This window comes from Ipomoea nil, unplaced genomic scaffold (assembly GCF_001879475.1).
Source record: "Ipomoea nil cultivar Tokyo-kokei standard unplaced genomic scaffold, Asagao_1.1 scaffold2159, whole genome shotgun sequence".
Taxonomy (NCBI): domain Eukaryota; kingdom Viridiplantae; phylum Streptophyta; class Magnoliopsida; order Solanales; family Convolvulaceae; genus Ipomoea; species Ipomoea nil.
The window spans coordinates 133,872-155,235 of NW_017618587.1; the positions used below are offsets into that span (position 1 = coordinate 133,872).

At 34.3% G+C, this 21,364-nt stretch overlaps 3 protein-coding genes and 1 non-coding gene across 10 annotated transcripts; 3 read left to right on the top strand and 1 right to left on the bottom strand.

Annotated features, from left to right (window-relative positions):
- Positions 1–55: 55 nt before the first annotated feature.
- Positions 56–10,696, top strand: LOC109149291 (pantothenate kinase 2). 6 transcript variants are annotated; one of them, XM_019296987.1, is made up of 23 exons: positions 56–186; positions 857–1,134; positions 1,614–1,826; positions 1,990–2,048; positions 2,769–2,885; positions 3,618–3,737; positions 3,826–3,920; positions 4,007–4,100; positions 4,256–4,387; positions 4,636–4,748; positions 4,882–5,074; positions 6,059–6,264; positions 6,893–6,937; positions 7,093–7,141; positions 7,295–7,377; positions 7,838–7,954; positions 8,042–8,105; positions 8,266–8,412; positions 8,522–8,680; positions 8,960–9,043; positions 9,499–9,693; positions 9,916–9,987; positions 10,212–10,696. In XM_019296987.1, the coding sequence occupies exons 2-23, from the start codon at positions 882–884 to the stop codon at positions 10,314–10,316; spliced, it is 2,715 nt and encodes a 904-aa protein (XP_019152532.1). In that variant the 5' UTR covers positions 56–186; positions 857–881; the 3' UTR covers positions 10,317–10,696. The 6 variants fall into 6 exon arrangements, with proteins under 6 accessions (XP_019152532.1, XP_019152533.1, XP_019152536.1 ...); XM_019296988.1 differs by having other exon boundaries at positions 58–186; positions 854–1,134; XM_019296989.1 differs by lacking the exon at positions 56–186 and adding an exon at positions 224–283 and having other exon boundaries at positions 854–1,134.
- Positions 10,697–13,240: 2,544 nt separating this feature from the next.
- On the top strand, positions 13,241–15,097 carry LOC109149292 (probable inactive poly [ADP-ribose] polymerase SRO5). 2 transcript variants are annotated; one of them, XM_019296993.1, is made up of 4 exons: positions 13,241–14,136; positions 14,240–14,481; positions 14,561–14,706; positions 14,825–15,097. In XM_019296993.1, the coding sequence occupies exons 1-4, from the start codon at positions 13,499–13,501 to the stop codon at positions 14,948–14,950; spliced, it is 1,152 nt and encodes a 383-aa protein (XP_019152538.1). In that variant the 5' UTR covers positions 13,241–13,498; the 3' UTR covers positions 14,951–15,097. The 2 variants fall into 2 exon arrangements, with proteins under 2 accessions (XP_019152538.1, XP_019152539.1); XM_019296994.1 differs by lacking the exon at positions 14,825–15,097 and having other exon boundaries at positions 13,248–14,136; positions 14,240–14,487; positions 14,557–14,702.
- A 4,767-nt stretch (positions 15,098–19,864) lies between these two features.
- LOC109149171 lies at positions 19,865–20,857 on the top strand. The gene has a single exon (XM_019296831.1). It carries the CDS (start codon positions 19,865–19,867, stop codon positions 20,855–20,857), a length of 993 nt encoding a protein of 330 aa, XP_019152376.1.
- Positions 20,858–21,013: 156 nt separating this feature from the next.
- On the bottom strand, positions 21,014–21,093 carry TRNAL-UAG. The gene has a single exon. It is a non-coding gene; the product is annotated as a tRNA-Leu (tRNA).
- Between the last annotated feature and the right edge of the window lie 271 nt (positions 21,094–21,364).

Sequence of the window (21,364 nt, forward strand, 5' to 3'; positions counted from 1 at the left end):
TTAGTCGGAGTCAAATCGATGAAGGAGCATTCACTATAAAAGTAGAAATTTCTCCCCAGTCGCCAGTTTAGACCGCGAGTGAGAGAGAGGGAGAGAGGGAAATCCACTCACCGAGTTGTCGACTGTCGTGCTCTCCCTAAAATCTAACCCACCACAAATCATCAAAAAAAAAATCAACAAAGAAGAGTTAAGTTTGCTCACATATCCAGACCTCACTTTCTCCATTTCTACCAATTTATTTGCATGATTATTCTATTGTTTTCATATATCTACTCAGCTTCTGGTGAATTTACATTTGAGATTTTTATTTATTTTTTGAAAATTTCTTTTACATATGATGAAGATCATTTAACGCCGCTTTCACAGTTTGGTTTCGCATAAATTTGTTTGAGAATAATTGAAGTTTCTTCCATTAGTTGCTCCACCAACCTCATTAACTTGTGTACCACTAGTTGTTGTACAAATTAAAAAATAAAGCGGGATGCAAAAAAGTTTTGGTTTCATATATCATATACACACACACTCCGTACATGCATTTGTGTATCACTTTGAATATTATCTAGTTTGCATTTTTTTGGGACCCAGATTTAAAAAGCGACTTTTTTCCTTTCCATTTTAGATTTAACTGCAGAAGTACTAATTTTGAACAAATGGGTAGTGATTTCATATGATTGGATATTATTTGGGGAAATTCTTGATTGTTTATGTTCAAGGAATCAGCTTTTGCGTGCTTCTTATTACTTTATATTTTATAAATTATAGTATTTTGTTGGGCTTTTTGTCAGTAGTGGACAAAATATGGAGCTAACCGAATTAGACTCTTGACTGAACTCGAACGTTTTTGGTTAAGAAGCAGGTGTAAAAGGGGAATTGGGAGAGTTATGGCTGGTGTAACTACAGGAGACCTCCCTGACCTTGGAATTGACGATAAAAATGAAAAGGATAATATTGCTGTATTAGAGAGGGGAGGAGTAGAGAAAGAGAAAGAGATTTCTCCAATGCATCGCTCAACATCTCGTCCTCAGCTGGACCTGAGTGGAGCTGCAATTCAGGGTAATTTTGAAGAGAAGGATCCTACAATTCTGTTGCCTAACCAGTCTGATGATATATCCCATTTAGCTCTGGATATTGGAGGTGAACTTCAAAACATCTGTTTCTGAGATATTGGCTGTTATGCAGATTAGTTTTGCTATCAAGCTCCACTGCTTCCTTTATCTCTGACCTCTTCTTTCTTGTCTCATATTATATTATTGTTATTTTTTGAGGTATTGTGATTCATGCACATTTCTCTCTTTCAGCTATTTTATATCCCATCTTTACAAGTTGCATGAACAGTTTTTGGGGGTACAACTAAGGGGAATGGGATTGGTTTTTTAGATTTTCGTGCTTCTGCCACTAGACCACGAGGCTCTTCATACAAGTTGTGTGAACTTTGAGCTACCTTATGTATCCTTTAGCCCCTGGCCAATTTATAAGGATTATGCTTGTAATGCAGATGTACTTGTTCATGGGACATCTTTTACTGTCATCTTTATTTAACTCCTGCTCTCTTTCCCTCCCCCTTTTTCTTTTCAAAATGTTTGTACCTAGTGATTTTTAATGGACTCTTCCAGGTTCTCTTATCAAGCTGGTGTATTTTTCAAGACATGAGGGGCGTCAAGTGGAGGACAAGAGAAAGAGAAAAGTCAAGGAGAGATTTGGTGTTTCTAATGGCAATAGAAGGAGCTATCCTATCCTTGGAGGGAGGCTTCATTTTGTGAAATTTGAGACAACAAAAGTTAATGAGTGCTTGGATTTTATCTCTTCCAAGCAGCTACATTGTGGTGGTACATCTCTTTTCCTTGATCTAATGCCTAATTTAGTAACTTTCATCAAAATTTCATATTTTATTTGAGATTGAAACACAGTTCATATTTGATTTGAGATTATTTACATTGGCATGTGTATTTACACGTTGTGTATATCGGTATATGTTGTTTGTGCAAACAGGGTTGGATACACCTCGTTGGTCTTCTGAGGCTCCTCAGAATGAGAACACGATAATTAAGGTAAAATACATAACTACTGCTATTTTAGGTTTGAAACATATTGCTTTATGTGGAAAACTGGGTGAAAAATATAAAAATGTTTCTAACTCTTAGGCTTGCTACTCATACTCATCCAACAAATATTAAGATCATTACAAGGAAAAAAGGGGAAGTGTTCCTTTTACTGGACTTTCTGCTCCTTTTTTTACGTGTTGGATAACTTTTTGTATATTACTCATTTTCTGTTAATTAGATTTTGTTTTATTGCTTTTTCCTATTCAAGTGTATACTGTTGATTCCTCTCTTCTGAATCTTATGGCTTTTGTTTAAATATTATCTACCCCTCTCTGGCTCACTGTAGTCTTTTTTATTAGCAATAAAACAAAGAAACAATTGAAGAGCACTAGTTTCTAAATTTGTTGATCCACGTGTGCAACAGTGTGGTATTTGAAGCATATTAACCTCACTAGAACATGAAACTGATGTGAGTAAAACCCTTAACAACATTGTATACAATCTGATGTAGACAAAATACTCATGGAAAGCTTGATGTTCATGAATCCAAAACAATTTTACATTCTATATGGTCATTCAAAGCAGTTAAGATTAGTAAATTGTTGCATGAGGTGCAAGAATCTAAAAGAAAAAATGTTCATGTACTTGTGCCTTTTTGCTTTACTCCAATGGGAAATACGCCAAATGTGCCTGCCTTGTTTATTGACTATTATAATTTTTGAGAAGGCTACAGGTGGTGGGGCATACAAGTTTGCTGACCTTTTCAAGGAAAGACTTGGAGTGAGTATAGAAAAAGAAGATGAAATGAATTGCCTTGTAGCTGGGGCAAATTTCCTGCTCAAGGTACAATCTAATTCAACATGTTATTCTCACTTTATATCCTCAATTCATATGGATGGTGTGAATTTGAAATGAACATTCAGTACTCAGTAGACAAAAGTCTGTTCAAATAAGAAGAATTCTCCAAATAAAAACAGTTATCAAGTCTGAATATTTTGTTGGACTCTCAGAAAGTGGTGTGACAAGTTAATGGTGATAGAGGGAACACAATATTTATTCTTCAAATAAGTTCTTGGTGGCTGTCAAAAATAGTTCTGTTGTTGAGAATATTTCCTGATTGTATTGTATTCTACAATAGAAGTAGGATCCTGTGAGTCTGTGACACTCTATTGTCTATGGCCTTGTTATGTTTCTTTCCTACTGGTGCTTGGTTTTTATGATCTGGAAACAGTCCTTGCTATTTTTGTTTGAAAGCTTTTGTTGCTGTTCTTTTCCATTTTGTCACTTGTCCTGCTTATTTAAATGCTAATAATTTGAAGTCACATATTATATTTTCTATGGTTTTGTTTGTGATAATAAAGCAGCACATATATCTTTTAAGTAGTATGCCGAATTTTGTTAGTGGTGCCAATTTAATTAGTTCCTGCATTGCTTTTTCTGTAATAAACGTGGCTTTGCTAGTCATTTACACTGGCAAATTGCAAGCTATAGCTTCAGTCCTTCTATATTGCAGAATATGCATAACTATTAGCCATTATTTGTTGATTATTGGGCTAACAACTGTTCACTCAATAGGCCATACGTCATGAAGCTTTTACGCATATTGAAGGTCATAAAGAGTTTGTGCAGATAGATCAAAATGATTTGTTCCCATATCTTCTTGTCAATATTGGGTCAGGTGTTAGTATGATCAAGGTATTATCTTCGTTTTTTGTTACTGAAATCCTGATTTAAGGAATTGTTAAATCATCAAATTGTTCATTTTTAATAATAACTATTATAGGTTGATGGGGATGGGAAGTTTCAGAGGGTCAGTGGAACAAATGTTGGCGGTGGTACGTATTGGGGTTTAGGAAGACTATTAACAAAGTGCAAGAGGTGCCAAGATCCTGCTTGATATTCCATAGTGCTACAGTTTTCACTTTTGCTGTTTTTCATTTGATTTTTTGTTTGATTTTTCATAGTTTTGATGATTTACTGGAGCTGAGTCAGCGTGGAGATAATAGAACCATAGATATGCTTGTTGGTGACATCTATGGTGGAATGGATTACTCAAAGGTACACTATAGTGGCATAAAATGTTACCTGAATGAGGATATCTTCTTTTTAACCAATGGAAAACCAATTTTCTTTTATCTGAAGTCATCTCCAAATTTTTGTTTGTCCTTTTGCATCATGTGGTTAAGTTCTCATGATGTTAAAATATCTTATAGATTGGCCTCTCAGCATCAACAATTGCTTCAAGTTTTGGCAAAGCCATTTCAGAAAACAAAGAGCTTGAAGATTACAGACCTGAAGATATCTCTTTGTCTCTCTTGCGTATGATTTCATATAATATTGGCCAGGTATTCTCATCAATTAAACTACTATCAGGTTTTGGAATTTATATAGAGTACTTTACAGGATTGGTTCTGGTCAAATATGGATGGTTAGTGTGTCATTTACCTTATAGGTGTTTTTATCTTTACTGTGCAGTAATAAACATGACAAAGGTTGATTCAGCTGATTAGAATGTGTGCATAATGCTGTCACCCATTGTATTGTTAACTTGTTATATATATTGTGTGTGAGACTTGTCTTTCCTGTTTTGTAGATATCTTATTTGAATGCTCTGCGTTATGGACTCAAGCGTATATTCTTTGGAGGATTTTTTATACGGGGTCATGCATACACAATGGACACAATCTCATTTGCAGTTAATTTCTGGTGAGAATGGCACGGGATTTGAGCAATGAGTTGAACTTCTAATCTCAATATTTTTTAGTAGTCCCATTCTTTTTCAAGCATCTCTTCTTTTTCTTTCTTATATTTTTTTCACCCCATCTATATATTTTATTAGGTCTAAGGGTGAAGCTGAAGCTATGTTTTTGCGACATGAAGGCTTTCTGGGTGCTTTAGGTGCATTTATGAGCTATGAAAAACATGGGTTGGATGACCTAATGGTCCATCAGTTGGTGGAAAGGTTCCCAATGGGTGCACCATATCTGGGAGGAAATATTCACGGTCCACCACTGGGGGATTTGAATGAGAAGGCAAGTACCTTTGTAAAGTATGGCGTACAAGTTGAATTATTTTGCCACATTGGAACCAATTGAGCTGGTTCTCTAATAGTATTAATGTTTGCAATCTGTTTCAACATCATTGTGAGCGTATAAATTTTGTTTTTCAGTCCCAGATGCATGTACACCTTAACATGATAGTTTATTAACACCTCAAATGGTTTGTTTATTTATTTAAAATTGTGAAACAGATGATGATGGTAGTCATTGCTACTTTTTCAGTCCAATGTTACCTGAGAATGCCAATCTTTTTTATGTAGGCTTCTGCATGTGTGTTTGATTTGTATGGCCATATGCATGTACAAGTTGCTTGGAGAATGTAATTACTAGCTTCAGAGGACAAAGATAAAATGCTTTCATGATTCTAATTTTTTATTAAGTGCGACCAGAAAAAGGATTTAAAAAGATTTATCTTTTTTTGTTTTTTTTTTCTTTTATTATTATTGTTGTTGTTACTCATCTTCAATGTCAAAAGTATATCAACTTTAAAAATTTTCTCATATGAAGTAAAAGAAATCATAAATTCTCTCAAAACTATATTTCTTCTCTACGTTGATTTTAAAAGTCTGTATAGGGATAGAATAAGTGGCTAAAGTCACTAAGGTATATATTCAGCAATAGTGGTAACCAGCTGGAGCTTCTTTTAAAATATTTATACAAGAATATACACATTATTAGGACATGGTCAAATCATTAGGACTTTGTGGCATAATTAAAGTGATTCCATATTCCCTTTTGCATATCCAATTAACTTATTCATTATATGATGTTGTTAGTGCAGATTATTTGTCTGTTTAATTTTATAATATGCAGTATTTTTTTTTTAATAATCTGTAGACAAAGTTTGTGGTGTAATGTTCTTCTATTTATATCAGATCCAACAACATAACTAGTTATGTCTATGTAGCAAATCATATGAGATGGAATAATTTGGGAAACTGGTTGGTTTAATTGCAGATCTCGTGGATGGAAAAGTTTGTCCAGAAGGGAACTGAAATTATTGCTCCTGTTCCAATGGCTCCACCAGGAACTACAGGGCTGGGAGGCTTTGAAGTTCCATCATCTAAAGGAGTTCTTCGGTCTGATGCAAGCAAATTAAATGTTGGTGTCCTTCACCTTGTCCCAAGCTTGGAGGTTTTTCCAATCTTGGCAGACCCCAAAATGTATGCCAAGTTGATTCCATCATCTCAAATTTCCTTTAAGGTTCTTCTCGTCATACATATACAGAATATGTGCACATCCAACGCATCCCGATTAATTTGTGCCTTCAATTTCTATTTACTTTCTCATGTTTTGTTGATCACATGCTTCTTGCACATTATTAAATTGTGCATGCATTATTTCTTTTACATTTTGTATCTCATGTCTTGTCCCGCTTTATTATCTGTTTCCTCTTGGTTGTTACTGACATACAAATATAGGATGTGGTTCTTCACACTAATTCTCTGGAATTCTTCAAGGTCTTACAAAATATTTGAGTGTACTGATGGTGGATATGTACTTCTACCCATTACTGACAAGATTACCTGATTCTTGGTTACATAATTTTTATAGTGAGTAGCAGAAGAATGCTATCTGGCACTCAGTATCTAGTTCTGGTTGAGCAAACACTTCTCGACTTCTAACTGTATCCAAAGTGCTCTTATTATATGGTTTCTTTTTCTATCTTGCTTACTATGAACTAAGATTTTCTTAAGGTAGCAATCATTCTGTTTCTGTTATTTTCAAGAATTAGCAATTGTACAGATATTTCTTTAACTAAATTTGACTCTTTTTTAAAATTATTTACAGATATGAACCTAACACTGTAGACCTGTCCGATCTTAGTGAGCTAGAGTAAGTTCTGTTTACTGAAATTTGATAATGATACTGATGGTGTTTGTCAAAGCTTATGATTATGAAGATTAAAGAGACATATCAAGTTTTCTTAAGTCTTAACAAAGAATTGTTTCCTCAATTCTTCTCTTATGTTGAATACTCATTTGTTGCAGGTACTGGTTGACTGTATTATCTGAACATCTGCCAGACCTTGTTGATAAGGTAAAAGATGATTTTTTTTGGTTCAGGAATATAATTATTGGGGCAAACTTCTATCTTATTTTACTTTTTATGTTTGTATGGGCTTTATTACTTATCTGTGACATGGTATATGTTTGGTAATGATTTTAAATCAGCTTAATGTTAAATATTCAGGCAGTGGCTAGTGAGGGTGGCACTGAAGATGCAAAAAGAAGGGGTGATGCGTTTGCTCGTGCATTTTCAGCACATTTGGCAAGGTAGTATGTTTTAGTAATCAAATTGTTCTTACATTACTCTTATAAAAATCATTTCCCCATAGTATGAAACTTTTTTATACTAAAATTTTAACTGATTGCATCATTTTTCAGTTAAGTGAAGGATGTAGTTCATGGATTGATTTATGAGTACAATATTTGGATTGTGATACTTTGTATTAAAAGTTTTTGCTACCCTTGATTGTCATACTTTATTTTTCTCTAAGAGATCATATGCTTTGTGATTCAGTGGACAATGTTCTCTTCATCTCTGCTTCACTATGAATATGAGTATATGACTTAATTGGTTGAAGAAACCCCTTTCTTATTCAGTTAATGCTTCTTGTTTGGAAATTCTAGTCTCCATTTCTGCATTCTTTATCTCACTAAACGTATGCTTTTGCAATTTTCCTGTTATATGAAATCCTTTTAATTTTCTGTTATATTTGTATTTTGTTAACAGATTGATGGAGGAGCCTGCTGCATATGGTAAGCTAGGACTGGCTGACCTTTTGGAACTACGAGAAGAGTGCTTGAGAGAGTTTCATTTCTTTGATGCCTACAGGACCATTAAACAAAGGTATGGATATAGGAAAGATACATCTTTTGCATACTGTTCACTGAAAATGACCCCTTCCATCTATTATTCTATATTTCTATATATCAGGGAGAACGAAGCATCACTTGCAGTTTTACCTGATCTTCTGATGGAGCTTGACGGCATGAATGAGGTATGATTAACTCTATTTGCAGTTTTCCTGTTTTACTGAGTAGAAGTGCTAGGAACGTGTTCTAAAATGTAACGTTTTACATATTTCATTCAATCCTTTCAACTTATCTCTAGCAATCAAAATCTTTCCTCTCCACTTAAACTGCTTTAATTTCTTCTAGGAAATGAGACTACTTACCCTAATTGAAGGAGTACTTGCTGCAAACATCTTTGATTGGGGATCACGGGCCTGTGTTGATCTCTATCACAAAGGAACAATCATTGAGATATATAGGATGAGCCGCAATAAGATGCAAAGACCTTGGCGGGCAAGTGACACAAAAATAACTTTCTAAAATGAAATTTCAAATGAGTTGTTTTTTATAAAATTCTGAACTGAGACATTATAATCATTAATACTCTTTCTGATGTACTCAGGTGGATGATTTTGATGAATTCAAGGAGAGAATGTTAGGATCTGGAGAGACGAAACCACGACCTCATAAAAGAGCATTGCTATTTGTGGACAACTCAGGTGCTGATATTGTTCTAGGAATGCTTCCACTTGCACGGGAGCTTCTTCGGCGTGGAACTGAAGTGAGTTTTTATTTTCAAATACTTGTGCTATTTTAGTATGAAGATTGTAATGATGAAGTTTCTTTTCTCTCTCTCTCTCTCCAAAAGCTGTGTCAAATTGCCTTTTATTTTCGACATTTAAATTCAATATTAATAACTTTTCTGTTCGTCTAACTGTCTGAGATGCTATCACATTGGCTTTGCCACATTACATTCAATATTTATTTATCAATTCTGTCTATCAATATATTGCAACACTTAAACTATTGTAACCTACTAGTTAACAAATATATTGTGTAGGTTGTGCTGGTAGCAAACTCACTCCCAGCATTAAATGATGTTACTGCTATGGAGTTGCCCGATATTGTTGCTGAAGCTGCTAAGGTATACTAATATACTACTTCATCCTGAATTGATATTTCCCCTCCATAGACTAATGTAAAAGTATGATTTATGTGCCTGATACCTCTCCTTTGACCAAGCCTTATATCAAGACATATGATATAGGTTATGTGTTTTTTTTTTTTTTTCTTAATTTTTTATCAAATAGCAGGGTAGCCTTCTTCTTTAGGTGTTTTTTTTGGGTACAACCAAAGAGATTAGCTGTTTGCTTTTTACTGCTTATATAATGTATTTTACATTTTTCAATGCAAGTAGTGATGCTATTTGCATTTGCCGAATTGACGACATTTCACCTCAACTTAAAGTATTTTTTTGTGGACTGATATTACATTGTTAGATGTCCTCATCTTCATACTTAAAGATACTATTAAATCTAGGTTGCCACTTCTAAGCATAATCTGAATCCATAAATAGAAACTAACTATTGTGGTCTTTAGCATTGTGGCATTCTCCGAGGAGCTGCCGAAGCAGGTGGCCTACTTGTGGATGCAATGAATAATGCCCAAGATGGGTCTAAAGATGGTCCCGTCTCGGTTCCTTTGATGGTTGTTGAGAATGGATGTGGGAGTCCATGCATAGACTTGAGACAGGTTAGCTCCGAGTTGGCTGCCGCCGCCAGGGATGCTGATTTGGTATGTAGCCTTATTGTATTTGCAAATTGCAATTGCTTGCTTAGATGGGTGGAACATGGGATCTAAGGATGTGAGAGGAAAGAAAATAGCTAGCTAGGGTGTTCTTTCCTCCTACTTTTTACCCATCCAAACACAATAATAATATCATATCTTTGATATTCATGTATAGTACGTATTTAGAAGCACAAATTAATCATATGTGAGGTTTGTTTTTTGATGCAGATAATTTTGGAAGGAATGGGACGATCTTTGCATACCAACTTTAATGCGAAGTTCAAGTGTGATGCTTTAAAGGTAAATTCATATTAATTGCTGCATATATATGCTAGCTGTTCTTAGTTCAACAGTACTCTGATTACTCACTCTTTTATACCATTTTGCTTAATTAGGGCAACCATTATGTTGCACCGGAACACGTACTATCCTTGTAATCTAGCTAGCTTGCTTTTAGTTCCCCTTAATCCGATCCGGCCTCGATCAGATGAGAATCTAACGGAACAATTATAAATAATATGCAGCTTGCTATGGTGAAGAATCAGCGACTGGCTGAAAAGTTGATTGGTGGGAAGATTTATGACTGTGTTTGCAGATATGAACCAGCTGAATTGAAGGCTGCTGCGTAGGATGTTTTTTTTTTGGAATTGAAGAAAGGATGTTATTATGTATTCAAATTGGTTTAGCTGTACGTACTTAATGCCTAGATTGAGGCTGGGTGGGATTCGGATGTACGGAATTCAGCAGCAGCAACCAAGCTAAGAAAGAAATTAAAGAAACAGGCGGAAGGAGATTCCATTCCATATATATAATTCTGGAGTGAATTGAAGAACGTTATAATTAAGAAAGCAAAAACGTAACTATTCTAGTATTCTTACTTCTTCATATATGAATCCAATGACGCATGCATGCATTCACCAATTTCTGAAATAATTAAGACGTACTTGTAAGTTAATTTGTATTATTGTGAGTTTGTGCATTATGATTATACTGCCTACAGTTTCTTGCATGTCCCCTTTTGCCTACACTGTTAGTTGTAATGACTATGGAATATGACGTTTTGATGTTCCCTTGGAGATGCTTTGCAGACTTGCACTCAATATAATTTGGGTGAACTCTAATAATTTTATGAATTCTATTATATCAAGTATCAACTCTCAATTAAACGTTTTGACACGGAAAATAGAGATTAAACATGTGTATTTTATCAAGAATTTAAATATAAAGAATACAAGATAAAAATAAGTTTGAAAGTAAATGTAAAATTTTCCATAGTTGATAGCAAACCAAACCATGCATGATGCATGCATGCATCAATCCAATATATTGTTTAGTTTATTGGTCAAAAAAATAGTTAAGAACAGATACTATATTGTAAAATAGTCATCCTACAAAAATATATATATATATATAGTTGAACATGTATTTCTCATATTATGACGTCAAAAAAAATACAAATCCACGACTTACTGCGTACACGTAGTAGAAGCGTGATAAAAGTAATGATGATTAGGCACATATATGGAAAGTTGTGGCAGTATCTGTTCCTCTAATTAGTAAATCAGTATGCAGTGGGGGTTTGAGGTCAAACCAAACAATGGGCCACTAGGCATATGCATGTAGTGTAGCCTGTGGGTGCTCCTATTTCATTTCATTATCATTGTTTCTCCTCCAACAAATTCAAGTGGACATCATCCTCCATCCCAATTTCTTATCATTATAGTATCTATTTACTTTTTATTAGTATTTAGTCTGTTTTATATTATATTATTGCAGAAAAAAGACTGAAATGTGAAAATAGAAGTACGTATTTTTCAAAATGTGAATGTCCATTTTTGTGGACAAAAGTATGAAAAAGGACTGAAATGTGAAGATAGAAGGCTTCTCCCGCGAAGGAGAAGGCCACCGCCACTAGTTGCCTTCTCCTTCGCTGGAGAATGGTGTCGCCGGCAGCTTCGCCGGCGACCAATTAAAAAAGAAAACACAAGTGGGACTTGCGTTTTTTATTTGACCACTTCTGACATCAAACGCAAGTTCCAAACTTGTTTTTCATATTTTTATCTACAAAATGAACATTCACATTTTGAGAAATACATATCTCTATCTTCACATTTTAGTCTTTTTTCCTATTATTGCTCACATATTAATTTGTATGGCTCTATTTATTTTATAATGTTATCTTAATAAATTAAAATTGTAGGCGACCAGATATGGTGAATAAATTATACAATTACACTTGCATCTACTCCGATCCCATCTTTCCTTTTAAAGCAATATATTTAGTTTCAATAGTAATAACTCAATGCACACCAAGTTACACAATATATACAATTAATAGACTTATAAGAACATTTAATTGATCCAAAAACTTAAACAATGTGCTCAAGAAATTAGTATTTTGAAAAACCCAACGTACTACAAGTGGATATGGAGAAGACTGACAATTAGACCCACTTGCGCTAAGGGCATCCACACGGACCATACTAGTGAATTTTAAGTAGTTCTTGTGGCAATTTATATTGTGCATCACGGCGCACATATCAATACAATGTGCGCCCATATACAAATAAAATGCGCGTGTTTTAATTGCTGACGTCACTCCGTTCGTTCAAACGGCCCAAACCCCATAATTAACGGAAGAAGCAACAACTATAAACCTTAATTAACCTCTTACAGTAACAAGCATTCATTAACCTTAATTAACCTCTTAAATCCCCTCTTAGAGCTTGGCCTGAAGCAGGATCCCAACACCTATAAATAGGCCCCTAAGGGGCATTGTACATGACACTCAGGTGAATATACACACTAAGTCGAAATTCTTACCACTCATCTTCCACATTCTATTTTCCAGCAAATAATTTACGGAGTACTTATTTTCTTACATTTTTTTCGGTGATTCATCAGCTAAATCCAATCATGTTGGACTCCCAGTGAACTTCCAAAAAATCCTAAAACTAACAACAATAATTCATAATTTGAATAAATAGTTAAATAATATAATAATTTACGCTGGTGGGAAGCGAAGATTAACATTTTAAGAGTAGTGATACATAAACAACACTAGCATATATTATTTTGGGGGTGTTATTATAATATAATAATGTTGCAAGTGTGGTGTCGGGTGCGTGGCAACATAGCGCAAAATTAGTTGCAGCCGCGGCTCCTAATAATATAATAAGATAAGATTGGCAGGCTGGAGCGTATCTGTTGACCGAACCCACTGTAAAACGTGGGGCCACCAGAAACCGAGTGCTCCACCGCCCACATGAATCTATACCGTTAAAACTCTACAAATTTTCTTACTACTACCCCTCTCATAAACTTGTGGCGCTGTCTCCAATCTCGATCTGTTGGCTTTCTTTCCTTCACCCACTCCCTGTATATATATAAAAATATCTTCTTCTTCTTCTTTCAATATAATTCATACTTTACCAGCCTCATCAATTCCCATCTTTCCTGATTCAGCAATTTTAATTTTTCATCACTTCAATAATGTTTTCAATTAATTCTCTGATATATATGTTAGATCAGAAGAACTAGGACTAGGATTACTTCATTATATATGTATGTTCCTCTACAAATTAAAATTCCCTTTTTTTCTCCTCTCTTTATCTCTTGATTCTTTAAATTCCTTGCTTTTTTTAGGTTTTGATATATGATTCTTCAAGTTTATTACTTTGGCCTACCATTTCTTTTTTAAATTTCTTCATTCGATCGTTTCCACTTTTAGAATTTCGATCTGTGAGTTTCTTTAAAGGCTAGCTAGCCATCCAGCGAAAATTTCTCTCTCTCTCTCTCTCTATATATATATATGGAGATGAAAGAGCAACCGAATCGAGCTCTTCCCGCGGTTCCAATGCAACTACTCTTTCCATTGTCAATCGAAGAGAGTAAATCCAGGAGTTCATTGTCTCCCAAAATCTCGGGAAATAAAAGAAGAATGGAGTGCCCTTCTTATTCTTCTTGTTCTTCATTCATGGAAAGCTTGAGCGTTGGTAGTGACGAGGAAGATCCGGATGTGGTTTCCGATTGCGAAAGCGGGATTTCGGGTTCGCCCGGCCGGCGTGAAGGTGAAGATAGAGGGTGTGGTGCAGTAGCAGTGGAAAACGGGCTAATCAGAGTCCATGAAGACGATAGAATTCATGAGATTGTGAGTCAGAAGTTGGTGGCCGGTTTGGGTAACGTGGGAAATCATACTACAATCGAGGCCATTCATAGGAATGGTTTTCGGAGCTTGACGAAGAAGGCGAAGCTACAGACTTTCGAGATTTTCGCGAAAGCCGCGGAGAAAGAGTCGGGCGGCAATGCTAATGTGCGGTATGCTTGGTTTGGAGGTTCCAAGGAAGAGATAAACACCATTGTTTCGCACGGTTTTCTTCCTTACATGATTAATAATGGAAGCTATGGCCATGGCATCTACCTCTCACCTGACCATTTTCCTCTTGGAAGGTATGGATCGCATCGGAGTAATTCAATTCGTACGTTATATATATAGGTAGGTAGGTAGTTTGGATTTATATATAATTACTAGGTGTGTGTGTTTTATTTGCAGTGTGAAATGTGCAGTGGGCGATGAGAATGGTGTACGACACTTATTGCTTTGCCGCGTGATACTGGGGAAGATGGAAGTTGTGGCATCCGGTTCCGGGCAGTGGCATCCCAGTAGCCAAGATCAGTTTGCTTCAGTTTCAGGGGTTGATGATTTAGTGTCTCCCAGCAAGTATATTGTGTGGAGCAGTAACATGAATACTCACATCTTGCCCCAATACGTCGTCAGTTTCAGAGTCTGCTCTGGTGAGCAATTTCATTTCATCTTGAGTTCAATTCAATTGGCCTGGTTAGATCTATCGATCTAATTTAATTTAATTGTCAGCTGGAGTCCAAAGAAATGCGGCGGCGTTTCCACTTGGGAAACCGACTTCGCCCTGGATTTCTTTTCCGGCTCTCATTTCTGCACTGGCTAAATACTTGCCTCCTCAAACCATGAACTTGATTACCAAGCACCATAAGGATCATAGAGTAAGCATATATGCACCAGCTGTTTTACTTTTACTTACTTGCTATCCTCATCATTTCATTTCGATCCTTAGCTTCTTTTTCTTCAATTCTTCCGTCATTTTAACTAATTATTGTTCAGGAGAGGAAAATCTCAAGACATGAGATGATACACAATATGAGGAAGCTAGCCGGAGATGACTTGCTTGCTGCAATCATAAAAGCTCACCGGACAAAATCTCAGTCCGGATTCCATGATATGATATGATGTTGTTGAAAAACCTAGTTTTAAGTTTATTGGAATCAGAGAGTCGGTACCTCATATTCCGTGCAACTTTAATTTGGTTAGGACAAGGCAGACCGGGGACTTATATATGTATGTCTTTTGTTAGTTTATTATATATATATTTTTTAAGGGAAAATGACACTCTTCCCCCTGTGTTATATGCTTATAGCACTTTTTTCTCCTGAGTTATTCATGCATTCACATTTGTCCCCTCAATTATTATAGAAGTGGCGATTTTTCCCCCTGATAATATTAAATGGACATTTCTACCCTTAAAATAAATATTTTATTTATTTATCTTCTTCAACAAATTATTTCTTATACGTAGGGATGACCACGGTTCGGTTCGAACTGAACCAAACACTATAGCAATCAAATTAAAAAATTTCGGTTATGATTCATAACATAACCCAATATTTGGGTTTCCGTTTATTAAAATCGTGAACTGGAAAAAAATGGATCCTGAACCGTGAACCGAAGGTTCAAATCGGAACAACTACTAGCAATAGCTTAAATTAGAATTATAATATTTGCAAATAGTGTATGCTTTTTTCCGCATTTATATTGACTCTCACATATAAGTATATATAATCGCGGTTTGAGTTTTATTTTGAACTGTCGGTTCACACGATTTTGGATCCAATTTGAACGGTTGGTTCAAACTTTCTTTTAAAATTTTATTTTTTTATTTTTAAAATATTCTAAATTCAATACTTAATGTATTTTATTTTTTCAAATCGTGATTATAATTTGTTGAAGAAGAAAAATAAATGAAATATTTATTTTAAGGGTAAATATGTCCATTTAATATATCAGGGGGGGAAAACTGCCACTTAAATAATTTAGAGGGAAAAAATACTATAAGTATATAACAAAGGGGGAAAAAGTGTCATTTTCTCTTTTTTTAATTAAAAGGGGTGCATGATGCTATTTTTTTATGGATATTTTACCAAATATTTAAACAAGATCAGAACCCGGCCTGGGGTACGGTGGATGCATGAATATATTTAATAGAAAAAAAAAAAAACTACCAAATAAATGATGTTAAATAGCTACTAGATTGATTAGATTTGATTGTAAGACTTAGCTTGTTGAATTCAACAAGTGGTAGCTATTATTGTCATTATTATATAAGTTGACAATATCAAACAAAACGTATGCAACAAGAAATTAAACTAATTAAGAATGCTAATATGACTAATGACATCCTAGAAGCTAGTTCTTAAGCGTGGAAAATATAGTTACACATATTTATATGGTTGGATAGATTGTATTTAGTACACAATATAATAATAATAATAATTATTTCAAACATTAGTTATAGATATTTATATAGTTGGATAGATTGTTATAAGACAGAAACCTTATTAGGTTTTATTAATTTTACTAATATTTACTTATTTTTCAAAATAATCGCTACTATCATATCATCATTTTTATAATACGTCATATCAATTCACTTTTAAATAATAATAAATTGATAATTATTACTTTTACGAGGGTTGGCCCAATCTAACACCAAAAATTGTAAAAGAATAAATTGCATGAAAGTAAATGGATCGATACAAGAAATTATTACATGGGTGATGCTAAATTAAAATTTACTTTTATATTGTTAGGATAAATATAAGTTCACAACATCTAATTACAATAGCAACTTGGGCTGAAAATATTGTGAATATTTAATTTGTAGTGTAAGATTCAGAGAACTTTTGGACTTAGAATATTTTTATGAATGTTTGGGAGAGTGTATAAAAGGTTTGAGAATGAAAATTGATCATGTTGATCATATTGATATAGATGATGTCCTCATTGTCTTTGAGCATTGTCATTTATAATAGAGGAAAGGTAGTGTATAGTATATTGTAATAGGGTCTCCGTATGCTAATCAAGCAATATGGTAAGATGTCATAATTCATGATGAGGTATTTAAGAAAGAGGAGATAATTGAGCCTATCTCGATTGACTTTTATACAATAATTAGTCTTTTCTATGCGTAATGTGTAAAATTATATTCTCAATATTTATATTTTTTAAAAAATAATTAACAAATCCTTATTAATTAAAATCTATATGTTAAGTGAAAACTTGTTACATTCACACAAACAATATTAATATTGAAGGCCACATGAGTATTTTGAGAATGCGTCCAGCTCACTGAAGGTATAGTAATAAACATATATACACACTCACACAAACAATATCGAAATATTGACCCACATTATTACTCTATATATATATATATATATATATATATATATATATATTATATGGTTGAAAATGCACAATTTTTTTTTTATATTTAGAATATTTAATACTAATATTTATATTTCACATCACATGTTCTATATAGTTTTATTTTTCTTTAATTTCGTTTCAAAATTTATGGTATGTTTGGATAAAAGTTGGAGCCATTATATTAAGTCATCATGAGATCATAGTATAATGTGACACTCCAAAAAGTTATTAACTAAATCTGAATATCATATATTGTACGTAAGAACATATATCATATCATTATATGATTTCATAAAACAATAAAAAAAATAAAAAATAAAAAATAAAAAATAAAACAAAATAAGAGGAAGGAAATGCAAAGAAAAGATTATTATAAGAAGGTTTAATTTGGTGAAAAAAAGAATGAATTCTTCCCAAAAAGAATGAATTGTGTATACAAGTATTGTTGTTTCCAAAATGGAAAGACAGGTTACATTACATGATTTCTAAAATTAAACACGCATATATGTTATGTGAAAACTTGTCATTTTCTTATCAGATGTCTTCTAACCATCTGTTTTGGATCGAATCTTTCGTATTTATCTTAAATTATTAATTAATTTGTTGTTGATATTTTTGTCCCTCCAGCCAGCCCACTTTCTAATTCCTGGACCAATCATTTCACTGTGGACAACTGCTATTGATGTAGAAAGACTTTAAATTATTGGTAATTTTAGACGAGCTTAGGACATCACAAGTTAAATTTAAATTATTGACAAGTTAAGATTGAAAATTGTATATGTTAGGTGGTTTAGTAGACAATATTTAAAGGATGGATAGATCTTTTATGTACATCGCTATTGAACTTATACTATTTATTGAATTATCGTGATTTAATTTATTTCCTCCGATCCTATATATCAGGTCGAGAAAGGGCATAAGGATTTTTAAGATGGGAGATTTAAGCTTTGGAGAAAGGTTGGAAGATTATTATGGGTACAGCCTAGCTAGCAGACACATTTAATTGCGCAGCCAAATCCTCTAACGCCACACAAATTAATTAAAATTGTAGGGCGGTGTGATATATATCCACCTCCGGCTCCCACCCCTCTTTATTGCTTACATGTGTCATCCTTACCCTTTCCCGTGTTTCGTATCAACCATACCGCCATCTCACTTTCTCACCAATATTCACATTATATATGCACAACGTAACTATATATTATCACCTTTTTACAATATTTCATCATTATCGATCATATTTAAACGTCCATAAACATTACATATGATCTAACATCATTCTAATAATATATATATATATATATATATATATATATATATATATATATATATATATATATATATATATATATATATATATATATATATATATATATATATATATATATATATATATATATAAAAGTTTGTTCAAATACGGTCGCGCTCTCCTGTACAATCATTTGAAGAATACATTAATGGCATGTTTGGTTCATGGAATAGGTCAGGAATGGAATAACATTTCTTGGAATAGACCTATTCCATCGTTTGATTGGATCATTTTGTCATGGGAATGACATGCTTAGGAATGAGCTATTACCTTCGCAAGGGGAATAACCATTCCTAGGGGGGCCTTGGTATTAGCTATTCCCATGCCCTTGGGAATAACTTTTATATCACAAATATCAAAAATACCCTTTGCACATTATATAATATTTATATTTATTTAATAAATATAGTGTATTATATAAATGTATATATTTAATTAATTATAATTTTTATCCATCAATCTATCAATACACACACACACACACACACACACACACACACACACATATATATATATATATATATATATATATATATATATATATATATATATATATATATATATATATATTATTAAAAGTGTAATTAGGCCACTGAATACTCCAAATGTATGAAATTTCACCTGATAGCAGGTTACCATCAATTTTAGCAGGTTACTTGCTTACATAGCAGGTGAGTTGGCATTTTTAATAATTTTTAAATAATTTTTAATAATAAATTAAAAAAAATATTTTTTTAAAAAATTAAAAAAAAAAAAAAAAAAAAAAACAACGGCCAACCACCCCGTCATTTTACTTTTTATTTTTTTTTTTCAATTTTTCAAAAATTTATTATTAAAAATTATTAAAAATGCCAACTCAGCTGCCACGTACGTAAGCAGGTAACCTACTAAAATTGATGGTAACCTGCTATCCTGTGAAATTGCATATATTTGTAGTGTTCAGTGGCCTAATTGCACATTTTTGGAGTGTTCAAGGGCCTAATTACACTTTTTTGTTATTCAGTAACCTAATTGCAGGTTAGGTTCAGTGGCCAATTTGAACCTTATTCCAAATAATTATTACAAGTTATTGATAAGATAAAGACAAATTTATTTGTGTTTCTAGAATAATTTGACAGGGCATGAATCTAAAAATGTAGCGATATTTGTGTGTTCCAACCATACACCTGCAGGCTAAGGCTGAGGCTGCATCACCCCATGCCAACACAAAAATAGTTCCCTCTTTCTTCTTCAATTCTTCTATTATGTCTTCCGTTTTGATTCTCATAATAAGTTGCTGAAACTAACTCTCCCACACCTTTCCTTATTTCCACCGTACCACCAGCCAGCCGAACTTATCGATGAAAGAAATGCCGCAGCAGGCGGGGAGTCCGGTGTTATCGGTGGCTTCCTCATCCTCGCCCAGTTATTCCAATAATAGCAGCTTAGCGGATATTGCTGCCAGAGTCGTTGAAGAATTCAGAGCTGAAAATGAAAACGATGAGGATTCCGACGAGTTTTTATACGTTGGCGACCTGTTCTGCGGTCTCGGGGGAGAAGACCTAGGAAAAGAAGATATAGCAGCAGCAAAAGGCCTGCAGGATAATAATGATGAGGAGCAGAACAAGGATGGTGATGATGATGAACAAGATGAAGATGAGTTTGAGTTCGCGTTTGTTCCAAGAGATGCGGAGTTGTCGCTAATTTCTACTGCAGATCAAATCTTCTACAACGGACAGATCCGGCCAGTTTTTCCGATCTTCAACCCGAATTATTGGGAAGCTGCAACAGCAGCAGGAGGAGGCAACAGCAGCAGCATGTGTAATTCTTCGTTGTTATTGATGTCGAGTTCTGGTGATGAGCAGCAGCAGAAAGTTTCAGCTACGCCGCAAACGATGATTCGTCTGCCGTTGAGGAAGCTGCTGTTAAGTGAGGATCAGGAAACTCCGTCGTCGTCGTCGTGTTCAACCTCGGAGGCCGACGAGCTCGAGGGAATTCCGGAGGGGACGTACTGCGTTTGGCGGCCTACAGCGGTGAAGGATGAGGCCTCGCCGGGAAAGTGCAAGAAGAGCAACTCAACAGGGTGGAGGTGGAGATCGTCGAAGCGGTGGAGGCTTCGAGACCTTGTTCACCGGAGCAACAGCCACGGGAAGGACACATTTGTCTTTCTCAAAAAAGGGGAGGATATGGCCGGGGCAACCCAGAGTTCCAAAACTGCAGCAAAATCAAAGCCCAATCTCAAGCATTACACAAAAAACAGATCAGGAGATAAACGCCGGCACTCATATCTGCCGTACCGACAACATCTAGTGGGCTTCTTTGCTAACGTTAACGGATTTAGTAAGAATCTCCAGCCTTTCTAGAATCAGAATCTGTCATCCATCTCGCCGGTTTAATGCAGATTAGTAGCAGATTTATTTAATTAATTGCTAATAGACAGGTATGTATATTACGCCATCGCTTTGTTTAGACACTTTAAATAAGCACAAAATGCTAATTGTAAGGTTTTAATAAAAAGATGACAGCTGTGGGATTTGAACCCACGCCCTTTCGGACCAGAGCCTAAATCTGGCGCCTTAGACCACTCGGCCAAACTGTCTTAATGATAATTTACTGATATGATTATATATATAGACATTCATGTAAGCTTGACATTTTAGAAACTATATGCTATATATCAAAAGCAAAAATGCTACGTAGTGTTTCGCATCAAAGTGATATTGATTTTATATAAAAAAAAAAAAAAAACCTTCTGTCACAATATATAGCAAATTAGCAACAGTGAACAAAATTCATCCCTATCACCATTTTAGTTAATCTACTAATGTGAAGCCTATTGAACCACAACTTGTACAGAGTTAGTATTTTTG